Genomic DNA, 16,940 nt, shown 5'->3' on the forward strand with positions numbered 1-16,940 from the left:
TCTTACTCAATTTTTTAGGGACCTAATTATTTTTATATCATTTTTTTTAATGTAAAACTTAAATCAATTATTGATGTTAATTCCATTACTTTAACTTTTATTTATTTATTTATTTTTTTTATTTTTTTATTTTATTTTTTTAACTAGATTGAGTTTTTCTCAATGTCTGAATTCTTCTTCACATGACAAGGTATTATTTTTATTCATCTTAATAAAATACACGTGATTTTATTCCTTTTTGTCTCCTTAGAAAAAAAAAAATCTCTTCCCAAACGTTTAGTTTGTCGAACCTTCGTTAAGAAAAAAAGAAAAAAAATTCCAAAACCTATTATTTACGATATTGTAAATTGATAATTAGATACAAGGGAGAACCACCGACAAAATTGATTTCTCCTTTCGTTCAATCGAGAAATGGATCCTTCGGCGGATCAATGGTGATTTAATTAAAGATTATGGCTTTAAGAAAATTAAGATTAATCGCATTTTGAAGGTGTGCAGAGTTGGTGAAGAAAAGGAAGCTTATTTGGCTTGCCTCCTGGGCAATGGACCCCCTTAATTATTTCCCTCGTCGTCGTCGTCGTCGTCTTCGTTATAAAAACGTCGGAGATGACGTCCATTGTTTTCCATAACGAAAAACGATAGGCTTTTTTTCTGCAAAGAAAACAAGAAATTCTTTATTAAAAAAAAAAGGAGAAAGACTTAAAAAAAAAATTTTCTGAAGGACTTTCTGAAAAAGAGCGACTTTTTTTTTAGAGAAAAAAAGAGTTGAAGAAAAAAATTTGTTATTAACCCAGACTTTGCACTCGATAATTAATTTTTAAAAAAGTATAGCAAAAAGTAGCTTTCAAACTAAAAAAAAGTAGTAAAAAAGTTGCTATCGAAAAATTAAACTTGACGACCAAAAAAACTCGTTTTAGAAACTTCACAAAAATGACAAAAATTCCATTCTATATTTTATTTTCCTGACTTTTTCCTAATTTTCATCAAAAATATTTACTTCTTTCTTCACCTGATAATAAATTTAATTCCTGCAACGAATTTTATTATTCGTAAAAGAATTTAAATATTTATAAAAATAATTTAATTCTTGACAAGAATTTTATAAAAAATTTTAAATAATTGATTTCTTTTGACTAATTTTATGCAAATTCTAATTTACAGAATTAAATTCCTGAGAAATTGTTATTATTCATGAAAAGAATTGAATTCTTACGAAGATTTTAATAAAAAAATTTTTGAATTAATTGAATTCTGTTTGGAAATTTTATGAAAATAGTAGATATTGAAAATCGGTGAATTTTAAAAGGTTTTTAAGAACAATTAAATTTTACAAAGAATTCTATTAAAGTTTTTGAGAATAATTGAATTTCTGTGTGGCATTTTATTAAATTTTTTTAAAAATAATTGAATTCCTTCCTAAAAAGCAGTTTACTATTTATGAAAATAATTGAATTCTTGCGAACGATTTTATTAGAATTATTTAAAATAATTGAATTTCTAAGAAAGAATTTATTACTTTTAAAAATAATTGAATTCTTGTGATAGATATTGTTATTCATGAAAATATTTGAATTTTGCAATGAATTTCATTATAAAATTCCTCAAAATAATTGAATTTTCAAGAATAATTTTTTTATTTATCTTTAATAATTGAATTTTTTCGAGGAATTATTTATGTAAATAATTGATTTCTTAGGAAGGATTTTATTAAAATCTAAAAGAATATTTGAATTATTTCAAAAACATTTAATTAAAATTGTATTTAAAATAATTGATTTCTTTCAAACAATTTTATTTAATTATTTTAAAAATTTTAATTCCTGTAAAAAATTCTAATTTTTTTGTAAATAATTGAATTCTTTCGAAGAATTAAAAAAACATTTTTTTAAATAATTGATTTTTTCGAGGAACTAAAATTAAATCTTCTAAGAATAATTACATTTTTTGAGCAATTCCTGTAAAATTATATAACAAATAATTGAAATCCTGCGATAAATTTAATTATTTAAAAACAAATTGAATAGTTGCAAAGAAATTATTATTGAAATTTAATAATATTATTAAAATTAAGTAATTATTGAATTCCATCAAAGTATTTTATTATCTATGAAAATAATTGAATTATTGCGAAAAATTTTATTAAAATGTTTAAAAAGAATTGAATTTCGGAGAAGGATTTTATTTGTTTATAAAAATAATTGAAATCTTGACGAGAATTTTATTAAAATTTTTGAAAATAATTAAGTTTTGGAGAAGAATTTTATTGTTTATAAAGATAATTGAAATATTGACGAGAATTTTTCAGATTTTTTGAAAATAATTGAGTTTTAGAGAAGAATTTTATTGTATTTAAAAATAATTGAATTTTTTGGAAGAATTTTATTATTTATAAACAAGTATTGAATTATTTTGAAAAAGTTTATTAAAATTTTTAAAAATAATTGAATTTCTGCGAAGAATTTTATAATTTATGAAAATAATTGAATTATTGCGAAAAATTTTATTAAAATGTTTAAAAACAATTGAATTTATGTGAAAAATTTTGTTATTTTTAAAACTAATTGAATTCTTCAGAAGAATTTTATAAACATTATTTTAAATAATTAATTTTTGCTGAAATATAATAAATATTATGAAAATTTTTTTTTTAATAATTGAATTCTTATAGAAAACTTTATTTGTGAAAATAATTCAATTTTTCGATTAATTAATTTAAAATAGTATTAAAAATAATTGAAATTCCTCGATAAGTAGTAAATAGTAGGTTTTAGTAGGTGAGTCCGAAGCCTGTATAACCTTAAATTTAATTTATATTTTAACTTTTGTTAATTTAACTTTTTTATTAAATTTTGTTAACTTTTGTTAACTTTTTGTTCTTTTCAAATTATAATTATTCATTTCCGACTTGAGAAATTATTTATTCTATCGCAAATTAAATAATAATTAAGCGTTAAATTTAACGCTAATTATTTTCTGCGACAGAACAAAATAATTTCTCTCTCTGAGATGGATTTAATTTTTTAATTACGTTTGTGTGCTAAATAGATACTGCATTTAATAATCAGCTTTTGTATGAAACAATTCAGTTTAACCATTATTTGTGCCAATAGTGTTATTATATAATATTTCGGCGTGAATTACAGTTTAAACTCCTCTTGAATTTCAAGAGAGCGAAAGAGAGAGAGAGAGAGAGAGAGTGAGAGAGAAATGGACCACCAAGAGAACTTCTCAAGACTATTAATCCTTTCATTTCATATTTGAAATTCAGTCATTCATGTTCGATCGTCTATGATCAGATATAGAAAATTCAATGCCTATTGTATTTGCAGTCTCAGCTTAATTCAACTTTAGAGGCGATTTGATGATCCGGCATTTATATAAAATATATACATATACATAAAATAATAATATATCACAAATCTAAATTTCCAAATGCAGGAACTGATCAAAAAGTCTGTCTACAATTCGTCGGAAGTGAATAGTGGGCCGAGTGCGCGGGTCAAGTGCACAAACCACAAAACGAGAAAATTACTTTCTCACTGTCTTGCTCGTTTCAGTTTGCTATATATAAATATATATATATCTATATACATGACTGCTAGTAATTTGTCATTCGAGTGCCCACTCACATTTGATTTTACTCCCTTTTAATCGAAAAACTTTCTCACTCGGCGTGTAACGTCAGAAAAGTAGAAAAAAAATTTGTCTGGAATTTTTTTCCGATTCTCTCAAATCGAAAACAGGGAATGAAACGAGTAGATTTTTTTTTGTTATTAATTTTTTCTATTTGAAATATTCCTTATAATTATGTAACAGAATTATTATTCTTGTTGTTAATAATTACAATCATAATTAATAATAATAGTAACAATAATTATAATATAACGAATTTTGATAATAATATTATTATTAGTATTAATTGATAGTATTATTATTATTATTATTATTATTATTATTATTATTATTATAATTATTATTATTATTATTATTATTATTATTATTATTATTATTATTATTATTATTAATAATAATATTGTGAATAATTAATAATGTTTTTAGTAATAATAAAGTACTACTAACATTAATGATAACAATAAATAATACATATTTTTTTTGCCCTTCTTTTGTTTTATTCTATATATGTATATATACGTGTACAGTAAGAATCGATTTCGTTGACTTGGGAGCAATAATAGAGGAGAGCACCTGGTTCCAAGTGTTATGAGACCTCTCGAGATCACACCTATGTATCCTTCTCTTGAACCTCAATCCTTTTTCATGCCATTTTCCTCCCAACTTTGGGTCCATTTGCCACCCACTTGAAAATTTCGAAACGACTCGCTTTATCACCTCCCAGATGGCGTTCGAATCAAGATCAGAGAACAGGGAGTCTTCTTTTTTTGTTTCTTCCCTCTCCAAATTGGTTCTTATTGCATTTTTCTTTCTCACTGAATTTTTTTTTGTCTTTTTTCGGTCATTTTGTGGTCTCACTTTTTTATATTCAATTTTACGTGCTGGGTCAAAATTCGAATGAGAGGATTTTTTTATTTTTTTGGGGGAATTTTATTATATATTGTTGGATTTTTCTGTTTTTTATGCTGTTGTATTTTTTTAGTTATTGTCAGTTTTACGTAATTTTCACTTCATATTCACCGGTGAATATGAATTCACTTCATCTCAGTTTTCATTTGTATTCAGTTGATTTTTAATTTTCTAGAGGAATATAGTCAGGGTTGGACCATATTTTTCACTTTAGTTTCACTTCACTCCACTTTTTTTTAATTTCACTCCACTCTCACTTTATTTCATTTAACTTTCACCTTGCATTCACTTCACTTCACTTCACTTGACCTTTACCCCACTTTTACTCAACTTTCACTTCACTCCACTAACCTTTAATTTCACTTCACTTTCACTCCACTTTACTTCACTTTCACTACACTTTTCTTTGATTTCACTCCACTTTCACTTTATTTCATTTAACTTTCACCTTGCATTCACTTCACTTCACCACAGTTTCACTTTACTTGACTTTCACTCCACTTCATTTTAATACACTTCACTTGACTTTCACCCCACTTTCACTTCACTTGATTTACACTCTATTAATTTACTTCACTTTACTTTCACTTCACTCCAACTCGCCGTCACTTTTTTTTAATAAACTATAACACTAAAGTGAAGCGTAAGTGAGATGGAGTAAAGTAAAAGTGGGATGAAAGTTAATTGAAGTGAAATGAAAGTGAAGTGAACGTGGGGTAAAAGTATAATGTAGTGTTGTGAAATGAAAGTGGAGTGAAAGTAATTAAAGTGAAGTGAAAGTGGTGTGAAAAAAATTGAAGTGAAGTGAAATGGAGTAAAGTGAAAGTAATTAAAGTGAAGTGAAAGTGAAATGGAGTAAAGTGAAAGTGGGGTGAAAGTAATAAAAGTGAAGTGAAAGTGGTGTGAAAAAAATTGAAGTGAAGTGAAGTAAAATGGAGTAAAGTGAAAATGTGTTGAAAGTAATTAAAGTGAAGTGAAAGTGGTGTGAAAAAAATTAAAATGAAGTGAAAGTGGGCTGAAAGTAATTAAAGTGAAGTGAAAGTGAGGTGAAGTGAAATGCACCAAAGGTGAAATAGGGCAAAATTCAAATGAAGTGAAAGAAAAAAATACAAAACCAAAAAAAAAAAATTCTCCCATCTCACTCCAACTATTATTTTACATCCCCAACTCTCGGAACATTACGCCGAAGAGATAAGTCGCAATTTATAAAACCAACGCTGTAAATTCGATCAGTGTTGTTAAAAAATAAAATGATGATGATGATATTTTACAATTTATCGATTTTCTTCCCTTAAAAAGAAAGAAGAAAACCCTGCGATATTTTGTGGTTTAATATTTTTCTGGTGCTACAACACTAACTCGATATTACGTGGAACGTAGAAAATTTATGTGTTTCATGTTCAGAAAGAGGTCGCGGGGTTTATCGAACGCGAGAGAAGCTTAATGCGAATGACGTAGATAGATTACATTCTTTTACGAGACTTTATAGCAAAACTCACAGGAAATGGCATTAGTAATACATGTTCTTCGCGCATGTCATTTCTTTTCTTATTTTCAAAAAAAAAAAAAAAAAATAAGAAAAAGATGGGGAAAAAAAAGAATTCTAATTTTCTTCTTCTTCTCTTCTCTAAACTTCATCTCTTCTCTTTGACATTTTTCTTCTGTTCTTATTATTTTGGTTTTTTATGATTTATATTATTTTTGTTACAGGAAATCAACGTTCATTTTCTTCTAGGCCTTTACGTGGAGGTTAGTTATTTTGTTTTTTTTGTGTTTTTTCTGGATTAAAAAACACATTTTATTTAGCAGTTATTTTCTTCTATTATTTTCTTCTTAAAAAAAAAATTCTATTAGCTTTCTTTTCTTTCTATTTTCTTTATTATTTAATATTGATTTCATTTCTGAGCCTACTTTTCTTCGTATAATATTCTTTCTGGTATTTAACAAAACACAGTATTAATTAGTTGTTATAATTAATTAATAGTTTCACCAGTAATTACTAACACGTTTATATTTTTTTTAAAGGCGAAATTAATTATTAATAATGAATGTTATTAGTAATGAATGATTTCTTTTTGGTAAATTTTTCTACATTTGTAGAATGTATAGTGAACATTTTGCTACATCGAAAAAGGTAATTTCTCTAAATATTAACAAAATGCGCACTTTATTCTTACAGGTACATTGTATTGCAACCGCAATTTAATAATATATTGTAATTTTTATTTTTTACGTAATTTACATAATTGATTTAATTAAATTAATTAATTAATCAGTTCTTACTATTAATATATTTATTTCAAATATTTTGACTAATTTCCATTTTTCTAAATGTCTGACTTTTTCTTCTGAATTAGTTAATAATATTTTGATTCCTAATTCATAATTATTTAATGAAGGTGGAGTGAAAGTGAAGTGAAATAGGGGTGAAATTTTTATTTATTTATTATTTGTTTCCTCTAATTATTTTATTTCAATTGGAAAGAGTTCTATTGTATTTTAATTAGGGTAATTTTTATTTTATTCAATTTGGGAAGAATTCTATTTCATTATTTATTATTTTAGTTTTGTTTTTCATTTCTCGAATTTATCTGATTTTAATTATCCTGAAAGTTCAGTTTTTTTTTTTTTTTTTTAATAAAATAGCAACGAGGGAAATTTTAATAAAATTCGTATATAAAATAATAATATGGAAATTAAATATTTAGTCGGCTTTAATTTTCTTGTACTTATCAATTCTTCATGGGTACTTTAGAAAATTGCCCGATCTCTCTCTTCACTTCGTCTTTTTGCTAACGCTTCATTATAATAACATCATATACTAATAACCCACTTTATATAATTTAGATTCATAAAACACGATTGTCCCTTATTAATAAAATGACTCATTATTAAACAATCAACCATTATCATCTAGAGAGAAGAAGAGAGAACGAGAGAGATAAATTTAATATGAGAAAATTAATATATTTTTTATAGTGTTCCCTCGAAACGTGGATAAAATATTCAATGTCCGATTATTTTTTTTTTTTGAAAAATAAAATTTAAAAGTAACACTTTTTTTGTAATTTTTTTTACTAGCAAATTTTACGCGCTGAACGTGATATTCAATTTATTATTGTTACGCTAATTACAAAATTTTTTATTTTAAAATATAAATTTTTTAAATAATTTCATAATCAAAATTTTAAAAAAATTGAAAGAATTTAATTATTTTTAAAACAATTTTAATTGAAATCCTCAAAAAAATTCAAATTTTTTAAAAATTTTAACACATTTCGAAAAAATTCCATTTTTTCTAAAATTCTAATAAATCCTTCGAAAAAATTCAATTATTTTTATAAAAATAATAAAATTCTTCGAAGGAATTCAATTATTTTCAAAATAATTTTAATTGAATTACTCGGATGAATTCAAATATTTTTAAATATTTCTTTAAATTTCAATTATTTCCTAAAATTTTAATAAATTCTTCAAAACAATTCAATTATTTTTATAAATAGTAAAGTTCTTTATAAGAATTCAATTGTTTTCAATTCAATTTTAATTCAATTATTATTTTCTAGAATTTTAAATTATTTTTTATGAAAATAATATTTGAATTCATTAAAAAAATTTATTATTTATGAAAATAATTAAATGTTTACATACAATTTTATTAAATTGTTTTTTAAACAATTGAATTCTTTTTGGGAAATTTTATTAAAATAGTAGATATTGAAAATCATTGAGATTAGAAATTTTTTTGAAAATAATTGAAATTAGGACAAGAAATTTTTTTACACTTATGAAAATAATTGAACTTTGGAGAAGAATTTTGTTATTTATAAAAATAATTGGGATTTTTAAGAGAATTTTTTTTCAAATTTTGATTATAGTTGAATTTTATAAGAATTTTTTTTTAATAATTGAATTTCTGCAATTATTTGTAATTTCTCCAACATTATTTAAATAAATAAATAAATAATTTAAATTATTTAGTGTTTTCAACAAAAATTTAAATTAGAAAATTTTTAAATTCTATTATTTTTAAAATTGCTAATTTTATTTAAAAAGAGTAGTAAGAAGTTAGTTATTGTTCCTAGTTATAGTAATTAATTAAATAGAATATAAATGTTTAAAAGAAAAAAAAATTAATAAGTGGAAAATAGAGAATGCAAATTGAAGAATAATAATAAAATTGGTGCAGGTTGATTTTCCCAGAGATGGTAAAAGATAATTTTTTGCGATTTTATATTTGTAGAAATTATGATTCTCTGTGGCGTTTGGAGAGAAAAAAAAATAGAAATGTGAGAGAAAGAATCTATGGTTTTCAAGGAGGGGGGTGAATTTATTCATTCAGGAAGAACAAAATTTCAAAATGCAACACCTGTGACCCACGTATATACATATAGATTACCCGAGTTCTATATATCTTTAGTGTCCATCGACTAACTCCCACTCTCTGTGTCATCAGATATCGTCAGCTATTTTTTTTTATCGACAATGCTTACGCGACTCTTCCTTAACTTTTGCGATGAAAACTGCATTACCAAGTTTATCCACTTTCAATACAAACAGGTGCTGAAACATTCACTCATCTACCTTTAATTTTAGTTTGTAGAAAAGCTGCCAGAGAGTGAGAGAGAGAGAGATCAACGTCTTCGGTTTCTTGTCATTTATTGCTTTCACAAACAAATCTCCTCTTGAAAACTTTACCGCTTTCGAACTTTTAGTTTTCGACGCGATCAGAATTGTAATTTTTAAATAGTCTTCTGTTTATTGGGAAATTATTGTCAATTAAAATTGACACCTGGTATTTAGGGCGAATTGCCAGTTGGAGAAAGTAAGTTTATTCATGTGAAAAATTTTATTATTCTGAAAAATAATTGAACTCTTGGGAAGAATTTTATTAAAACTAATTACTAATTAATTATAATAATAATGTTTTTATTAAAAAGAAAGAAGATTCTCATTTTCGATTTAGTTAAATTAATTTGTCATGAAATAAAATTGTCCCTTTGAAAATTTACATGGAATAATTTGAGTTTCCCTTTTCTATCGAAACTGTGCGAGATCTCTCACAATATTATAGACACTTGGGGTGGTTTTTGTGTTTCTTTTTCTTTTTTTTTTACTTTCTTTCTAAGAAAATCAGGGGAAAATGTTAAAATTTTAAGACCTCATCTTGGCCGTTTTAAGAGGGTTTAAGAATTCTAATTTCACAGTTTGCTCAAGGATCAGGACTCTACATTTTACATCTTTGGTTTCTTTTATTCTACTTGAAGCAATTCCGCTCTTTTAAATTTTAAAGCATTTTAACCTTTAGGATTGGTTCAGACAATCCTTTTACCGGTATAGATGTTTCACTATAAAATTGGGTAATCTTTTCTCTGTCTACTGTATAGTTCATCCACGATTCTTTAAGAGAGTTTAAAAAATTTCTTACCTTTCTCTGTCTTTCTCTCTTTCACTCTTTTACTCTTTTTCTCTCCCTCTCCTCTTATTCTCTCACTCTCTCTCTCTCTCTCTCTCCCTTTCTCTCTCTTTTACATTCTTTTGCTTCTTTTTCTGTAATTTCCAATTTTATACCTTTCGGTTTTACTTTAACTATTTTTCTCGAATTACTATTTATTTTCTTTTAATACTGGATTTACAGCTTTCGACAATTTCTTTTACTGGGAACAATTTTACAGGATTGGATTTATAATTTGTGGGTTTAGGAATTTTTTTGATTAGATTTTTGTTTGATTGTTCAGAAATAGTTATTAGAATGTGGAAAGAATTGATGATTAGAAAAAGAAAATTAAAAATGGTTATAGAAAAGAGGTTAGTGGTAAGGAAAAGAAGTGAAGAGATCAGGAAATTACGGTTAGGGATTAGGGAAATGTGGTTAGTATTTAGGGAAAAGAGGTAAATGGTAAGAAAAAGAAGACTCTAGCATTTGCACATGAGCTAACCGACTTCTTAAAACGATTTTTCCTGTTTGCATAAACTTTTCATTACTTTTTTTACATTACAAATTTTTTCTGTAGTTTACTTTTATTTTTTTTTGGTACCTTGATAGATTCTGAAGAAATGAAGTCAACTCCGATTAAAAAATATTAATATTTAAAAAAGTTACAGTAGTTTTTGTAAGTGGGACATGTATGTCCCGCATAAACTTTTCAATATTTTTTTACATTAAACATTTTTTCTGTAGTTTACTTTTTATTTTTTTTGGTACGTTGACAGATTCTTAAGAAATGAAGTCAACTCCGATTAAAAAATATTAATATTTAAAAAAGTTACAGTGGTTTTTGTAAGTGGGACATATATGTCCCGCACAAACTTTTCATTATTTTTTTTACATTAAAAATATTTTCTGTAGTTTACTTTTATTTTTTTGGTACGTTGACGGATTCTGAAGAAATGGAGTCAACTACGATTAAAAAATATTAATATTTAAAAAAGTTACAGCGGTTTTTGTAAGTGGGACATATATGTCCCGCAGGCGTTAAAGGGTTAATGATTAGGGACATAAGATTATTATTTGAGGAAAGAAGGTTTGGAATTGGCAACAGAAGGTTAATGATTGAAGAAAAATTATTAGTGGTTATGGAAAAAATATTAGTGGCGTTAGGGAAAGATGTTTAGTGATTGAGAAAAAAAGGTTAATATTTAGTTAATTTAAGGAAACTAGGTTGACACTTTAGAAAAGAAGGTTAATTGTTGGAGAGGATAAGTTAATGGTTAGGAGAAAGAGGTTACTGCTTTGGGATAGAAGTATTAAAGTTGGGGAAGAAAGAAAGGTTAATAGTTAATGGTTAAGGAAAAGGAGGTAGGTTAATGGTTAGGGGAGAGAGGTTTCTATTTAAGGAAAGTAGGTTAAAACCTAAGGAAGGGAAGTGAAAGGTAAGTGTAAAGAGATTAATAGTTAGGAATAGGAAGTTCACTTTTAGGAAAAGGAGGTTAGGGAAATGGGTTAATGGTTAGGGAAACAAGGTTTAGAAAAAAGTTACTAATAATTTGGGAAAGGGAGTAAATATTTAGAGAAAGTAGATGGAGAAGAAGGTTAATGGCTAGGGAAAGGGAAAGGAAATAAATATTTATAGAAAGTAGATGGAGAAGAAGGAATGGTTAGGGGAAGGGCGTAAATATTTAGAGAAAGTAGATGAAGAAGAAGGTTAATGGTTAGGGAAAGGGAGTAAATATTTAGAGAAAGTAGATGAAGAAGAAGGTCAATGGTTAGGGAAAGGGAGTAAATATTTAGAAAAAATATATGGAGAAGAAGTTCTATGGTTAGGGGAAGATAGTAAATATTTAGAGAAAGTAGATGGAGAAGAAGGTTAATGGTTAGGGAAAGAAGGATAATACTTAGGGAAGGAGTGTTAAGAGATAGGTTTAGGATGGTAAGGGAACGTCACCGAATGGCAATGTAAATGAAATTAATATTTAGGGACAAGGGATTAATTTTTATAGAAAGAAAACAAATGGCTAGGGAAAAGAAGTTAATTTTTAGGGGTAAGAGTTTATTTCGAAAGGGAAAGAAGGTCAATGATTAGGGAAAAGAAATTAACGGTTAGGGAATGAAGGTAAACATTCAAATTCAAATTCTCTCTCTCTCTCTCTCTGTCCCTTCCCCTGAATGAAATTCCACTTTCTCTTTAGATCCATTTCCTCGGCAACGAATGCTATATTCTGGTTCGATCTTCCACGAGCGATTTGATTTATATACTGGGTCTTGATTACAATTGATTTTAGTTTCAGCGTAGTAGTACCTGCTCAACTGCCTAGTGCCATTGTTCCTCTCTCGCTCGCTCATTCTATTTCCTTCCCGAAGCCTAGTGGTTTTCATGCTCCCCTTTCCCCTTCTCTCTCTCTCTCTTTCTCACTCAAACCCTTTAACAGAGAACTGTATTCGATTACATGCCAGTGCATTGAGACTACGGACAACTCGTTTACATGTTAGTTGAACAAATACGTGATTTCATTTATGATACCAACTCACAAACTTTTTTTCGTCCATTTCTAAAAAAATAAAAATACAAATAAAAGTCGACTTTGTAGGAAATATTTTCAAAACATCGATCAAAACATTTTTTTTACTCGTTTTCTATTTCTCCTGCTTGTTTTTTTGTATTTGATTTTATCAAATTTATTTCATCATCGTGTTTGTGGTTCAATTCGTTCAAAAAATGGTTTTTAATTTAAAAAATTGAAATCATCTCTTCTGCCTCTGATTGGTAAATAAATTTTTCTTTGATGAAATTTTTATTAGAATACGATGAAGAAGTGTAAGAAAATTATGTAGAATTTTTAGTGATCTCTCTTAACATCGGGATGGGGATATAAAAAGTATAGCGCGGTAATATTACCACAGTCGAATGTGTTATCTTAATTTTTTCCCCTGTAATGCAAGTTTTATTAAAACTCTTTCTTTTCATTCTCAAATTATTAATTCTCTTTTTCATTTTATTATTCTTTTTTATATCGCGAACTTCTCATTCTATTTTTCTTTTCTTTCTATTAGGGAAAAAGGAATTTAATTTTGTATCTACGCGTGAAAATTGGAGAACTACTTTAGCAAAAACGATATTTATTTTACATTTTTCTACTTTCAAATTCAACCGCACAATCACAGAAGAGAGCTTTCAAGCTTTTTGTTTTCAAACTATTAGTGTTTACGAATTGAACCTCTCTCTCTCTATGTTGGAAAAAGGCACTTCGGCGAATGAAAAGAAAAATCTAACTCGGGTGATAGGATCCGTGAAAGCGGAAACGAATGTTAAGGGAAAGAGAGAGGAGAGAGTAAAGAAAATGGAGAACAAGTGAAATGTGCATGAGAAAGGTTTTCACCATTCGCAAGCACTCCTTCCTTCTTCCCCCCTAGATGCCTTTTTCTTCTCCATCATTGTAGTTTATGTTTTTACCTACTCGGCTAGAGAAAATGCCGCGCGATCTAGAAGAGAGTAAAGAGTAGTGTGTGCATGTGTGTGTGTGCGATGGTAAAAGAAAAATGCGAGGTGTGAGTAGTAGCACTTCAGAGCGAATGATTGGCTGGTGAACAACCGACCGGGGCATTTCCATCACAATGCTTCCGAACTGTATAGAAATGTTGATGCAGCTACAATATCTATACATGCAAACCCATAATACGATTCCACTATGTGGTCTCCTTCTCTCTTTCTCTCTCTCTCTCTCTAGCTTTCGCTCGCTTTTTTCTTCTTTGAAAAATCTTTGCATTTTGCTTCAGGATATTCGACCTCCAATGTCCAAGAGGAAACTGAATTTTCATCCTTATTTGTAGAGGAAAAAAAGCAAAAGATTTTTGTCTCTTGAAATTTATATTTCGTTTTAGTTTTATTCTAAATTCGATTTAGTTTTTATTTAGTCTTTTATTTATTTGTGTCTTTATTGAAATTAATCTAAACTACAAATAAAAAAAGGTTCTTCACGAACCTTTTTTTATTTGTAACTATACTAATTTATGCCTTTCTCTATTCTTTAGAAAAAAGTGGTTATAATCTCAAACTGTCAAATTCCCCTTTCCACAAAATAATCAACAAATCGTGGTCGTTAACAATTGCTAGAAAACCGCATTTAATTTTATCCCTTTTTCCCTAGAAGATTAACTCGATGTTTCGTGTTTCACGTTCACTGCTAAAATAAAATTTCCTATTCATATCATCCCTACTCCCTGGAAAATTTGTAGAGAGATGTAAGAGCAGGTAAAGAAGATAAAAAAAATGTATCATACAAATAGCAAAAACAATCGATATCTTTTTGCTGCGATTGTCTCAAAGTCAAAGATTGTTTTTTTTTATTCTTCGCCTTTCTTCTCGATTTGGGGTGAGAATAGTTTATATCCTAGATGGCAAACGTTCAGATAAGCGTGGCATTGTGTCAAAGGCAAACAGCCCTTCGGTATTTCGCGGTCAACCTTTGATTTCGCTTGAGGGGTGTTGCATTTCGGTTCTGTCTCCACTAGTGATTTCATCCCCTTCAATGCTCTTTGTCCTTCTCCTCGTTTACCAATACTAGAGGTTCGTTTCCCTCTCTCTTTTGTGTGGCTACCCTCGGCACGCGCACCCTTGACTAAATTCCAGGTAATTCGCACCTTTGGTTTCCAATACTTTATTTTCCACTCTACCGTTACCATCCTCTTTTGCATCCGTTTTGCATAATATAAGAAGACGAAATTTGTCATTGTCCCTCTAATTAAACCATTAGTGGTACTTATCCCAATAAAAAATTCAGGGTAATTACAAGGTTAAAAAGAATTATGAATACATCTGAAAATAATTAAGATGATTAGTATTAATTAATTAATAAGAAATTATTTTAGAAAACGAAGAGGGAGAAAAGCTTTTTGTATTTTTGTACTGGAGAATAGATATATAACTATGACTGAGAGAGAAGATACCGGAGGATTAAGGAGTAACCCAAGTTACAACAGCCGGCCAGGAGACACTGATCCCAGCTGTAAATCGCTTGGTGTGGTTACAGGTTGCGACAGGATTCGCGAATGCGCTAACCAGGAATAATGTCACCCGAGTTGAATTCTCTTCCTTCTTCTAGAAAACCCCAAGTTCCCTTCTTCCTATCTCTCTCTGATTCTCGTTTCCACTCCCTTGGGGAATACCTTCATCTCTTCCTTGAGCTCTACTTAGCCTTCCCCCTTTCACTCTTACCCCTCTATTCCTTGAAATTACTCTTGCATTCCCTTTCAATAGAAGACAAATCTTTTCAGATATACCATCCTTAAGTAATCGTATCTTCTTATAACATTATCCTAAAATATCACACGATCAATTTCAACTACATTTGCAATTTTCTCCTTTTTTCCCCTCCTCCACTTTCATCTAAAACGTTTGGAACAATTTCTTGTTCTTCTTCCTGCAAGTAATTTCTGTGGAATTGAATATATTACTTTTGATGGAAACAATTTTCTTTAAATACTTTTTTCTTTGTTCTTTTTTTGGAATATGTTTTTTGTAGCTAATAGGAATTGTCAAAAGTAGTTTAGATTTTTTTATTTTTTGTTATTTTAAGTTTATTTTAGAACTAGGAGGTTAATAAAGTACTGTTTTTCTATTTAAAGGCGTGGAAAACAAATGCTCCGCCCATTGGGAGGTGTGGAAAATAAATGCCCCGCCCATTAGGAGGCGAGGAAAATAATTGCCGTGACTAATCCAAGGCGTGGCTGACTATTTTCCCTCCCATTTCAAAGTGTGGTAAATCATTGCTCCGCCCACTTGAAGGTAGGGTAAAACTATATCCCTCCTGTTAGCTTAGGACTCACAGGTAAATCGACAGTTGAGGGCGTGGCAAATAATTATACGGCCTATGAAATGAGTTCTTCCCATTCAAAGCAGGAAGAAGGCGTGGTTATAAATTTCCCTTCCCTATTACGTTGCTCCCACTATTCGAGGGCGTGGTTATATAATTATATCCGTCTTCTTCAAAAAGAGGCGTGGTTTAAAAATGTCATCTACCTTTTTATTATTTAATGCTCCGCCTATTCGAGGACGTGGTTGTACAATTATTTCCGTCTTTTTCAGATGGAAGCGTGGTTTAAAATCCCTTCTACCCTTTTATTATTTATTGCTCCGCCTATTCGAGGGCGTGGTTAGGTACTTATCCCCGCCTTTTTAATAGGTGAAGGCGTGGCATTTAAATTCCTTTCTATTATTTGTTGCTCCGCCTATTTAAGGATATGGTTAGTTATCCCCGCCTTTTTTAAAAGATGGAGGCGTGGCTTTTAAATTTCCTCTACCTTTTTATTATTTGTTGCTCCGCCTATTTGGGGGCGTGGTTGGATAGTTATCCCCGCCTTCTTTAGAAGACAAAGGCGTGGTTAAATTATAAACCTCCTACTTAAAGGGCCTTACACAATGGAAGGCCCTATTTATTTATTTCTAATGAAAATATATTTTGTATAAAAATTCAAAAAAGAAATGTGGCGCATTGCAAAGAAAACAAAATATTCTCCACACGCACTGAAATAAATCGTTGAAAATTTGTTTACATACACATATGAAGTATTGTCGCGTGTGACCTAAATAATTAGAGGAACAATATAGAAATGTGTGACAGAAGGTGAAACTGGCTGGAAAACGATGACAGTAGATAACCTACAGTTTAATTAATTGGCTTAGAGGGAGATTATATAAATAGCAATAATCAATTATACATTTGGAAAGCTCGCGACTATTTCGTATCCCCAACACTGACCATGCAATGAAAGGAGTGGGGGAGGGGTTTATTCTCGTGGATAGACTGCTTGATCAGAGAGAGAGAGAGAGAGAGAGAGGGAATGAGAGAGAGATACCGAGTTAGCTAACGACAGGGCAGTTCGAAGGGCGTTATTAGCATCAGCATTAGCGTTATCATTAAAGCCGACACTCGCATTAACGTTAGCGTTGGCCACTAATATT

At 28.8% G+C, this 16,940-nt stretch overlaps 1 protein-coding gene across 4 annotated transcripts in view; it reads left to right on the top strand.

Annotated features, from left to right (window-relative positions):
• Positions 1 to 16,940, top strand: part of LOC122511627 (nephrin) — a 411,680-nt gene that overhangs the window by 40,464 nt on the left and 354,276 nt on the right. For 3 of the 4 annotated variants that reach the window (XM_043627001.1, XM_043626999.1, XM_043627000.1), the window contains exon 3: positions 6,253 to 6,291. The exons of the other annotated variant lie outside the window; for it this stretch is intronic. In XM_043627001.1, coding sequence (XP_043482936.1) covers positions 6,253 to 6,291 — 39 coding nt within the window. The remainder of the gene's footprint in view (positions 1 to 6,252; positions 6,292 to 16,940) is intronic. 4 annotated transcript variants of the gene reach the window in all.

Source organism: Leptopilina heterotoma, unplaced genomic scaffold (assembly GCF_015476425.1).
Source record: "Leptopilina heterotoma isolate Lh14 unplaced genomic scaffold, ASM1547642v1 Lhet_88, whole genome shotgun sequence".
NCBI lineage: Eukaryota > Metazoa > Arthropoda > Insecta > Hymenoptera > Figitidae > Leptopilina > Leptopilina heterotoma.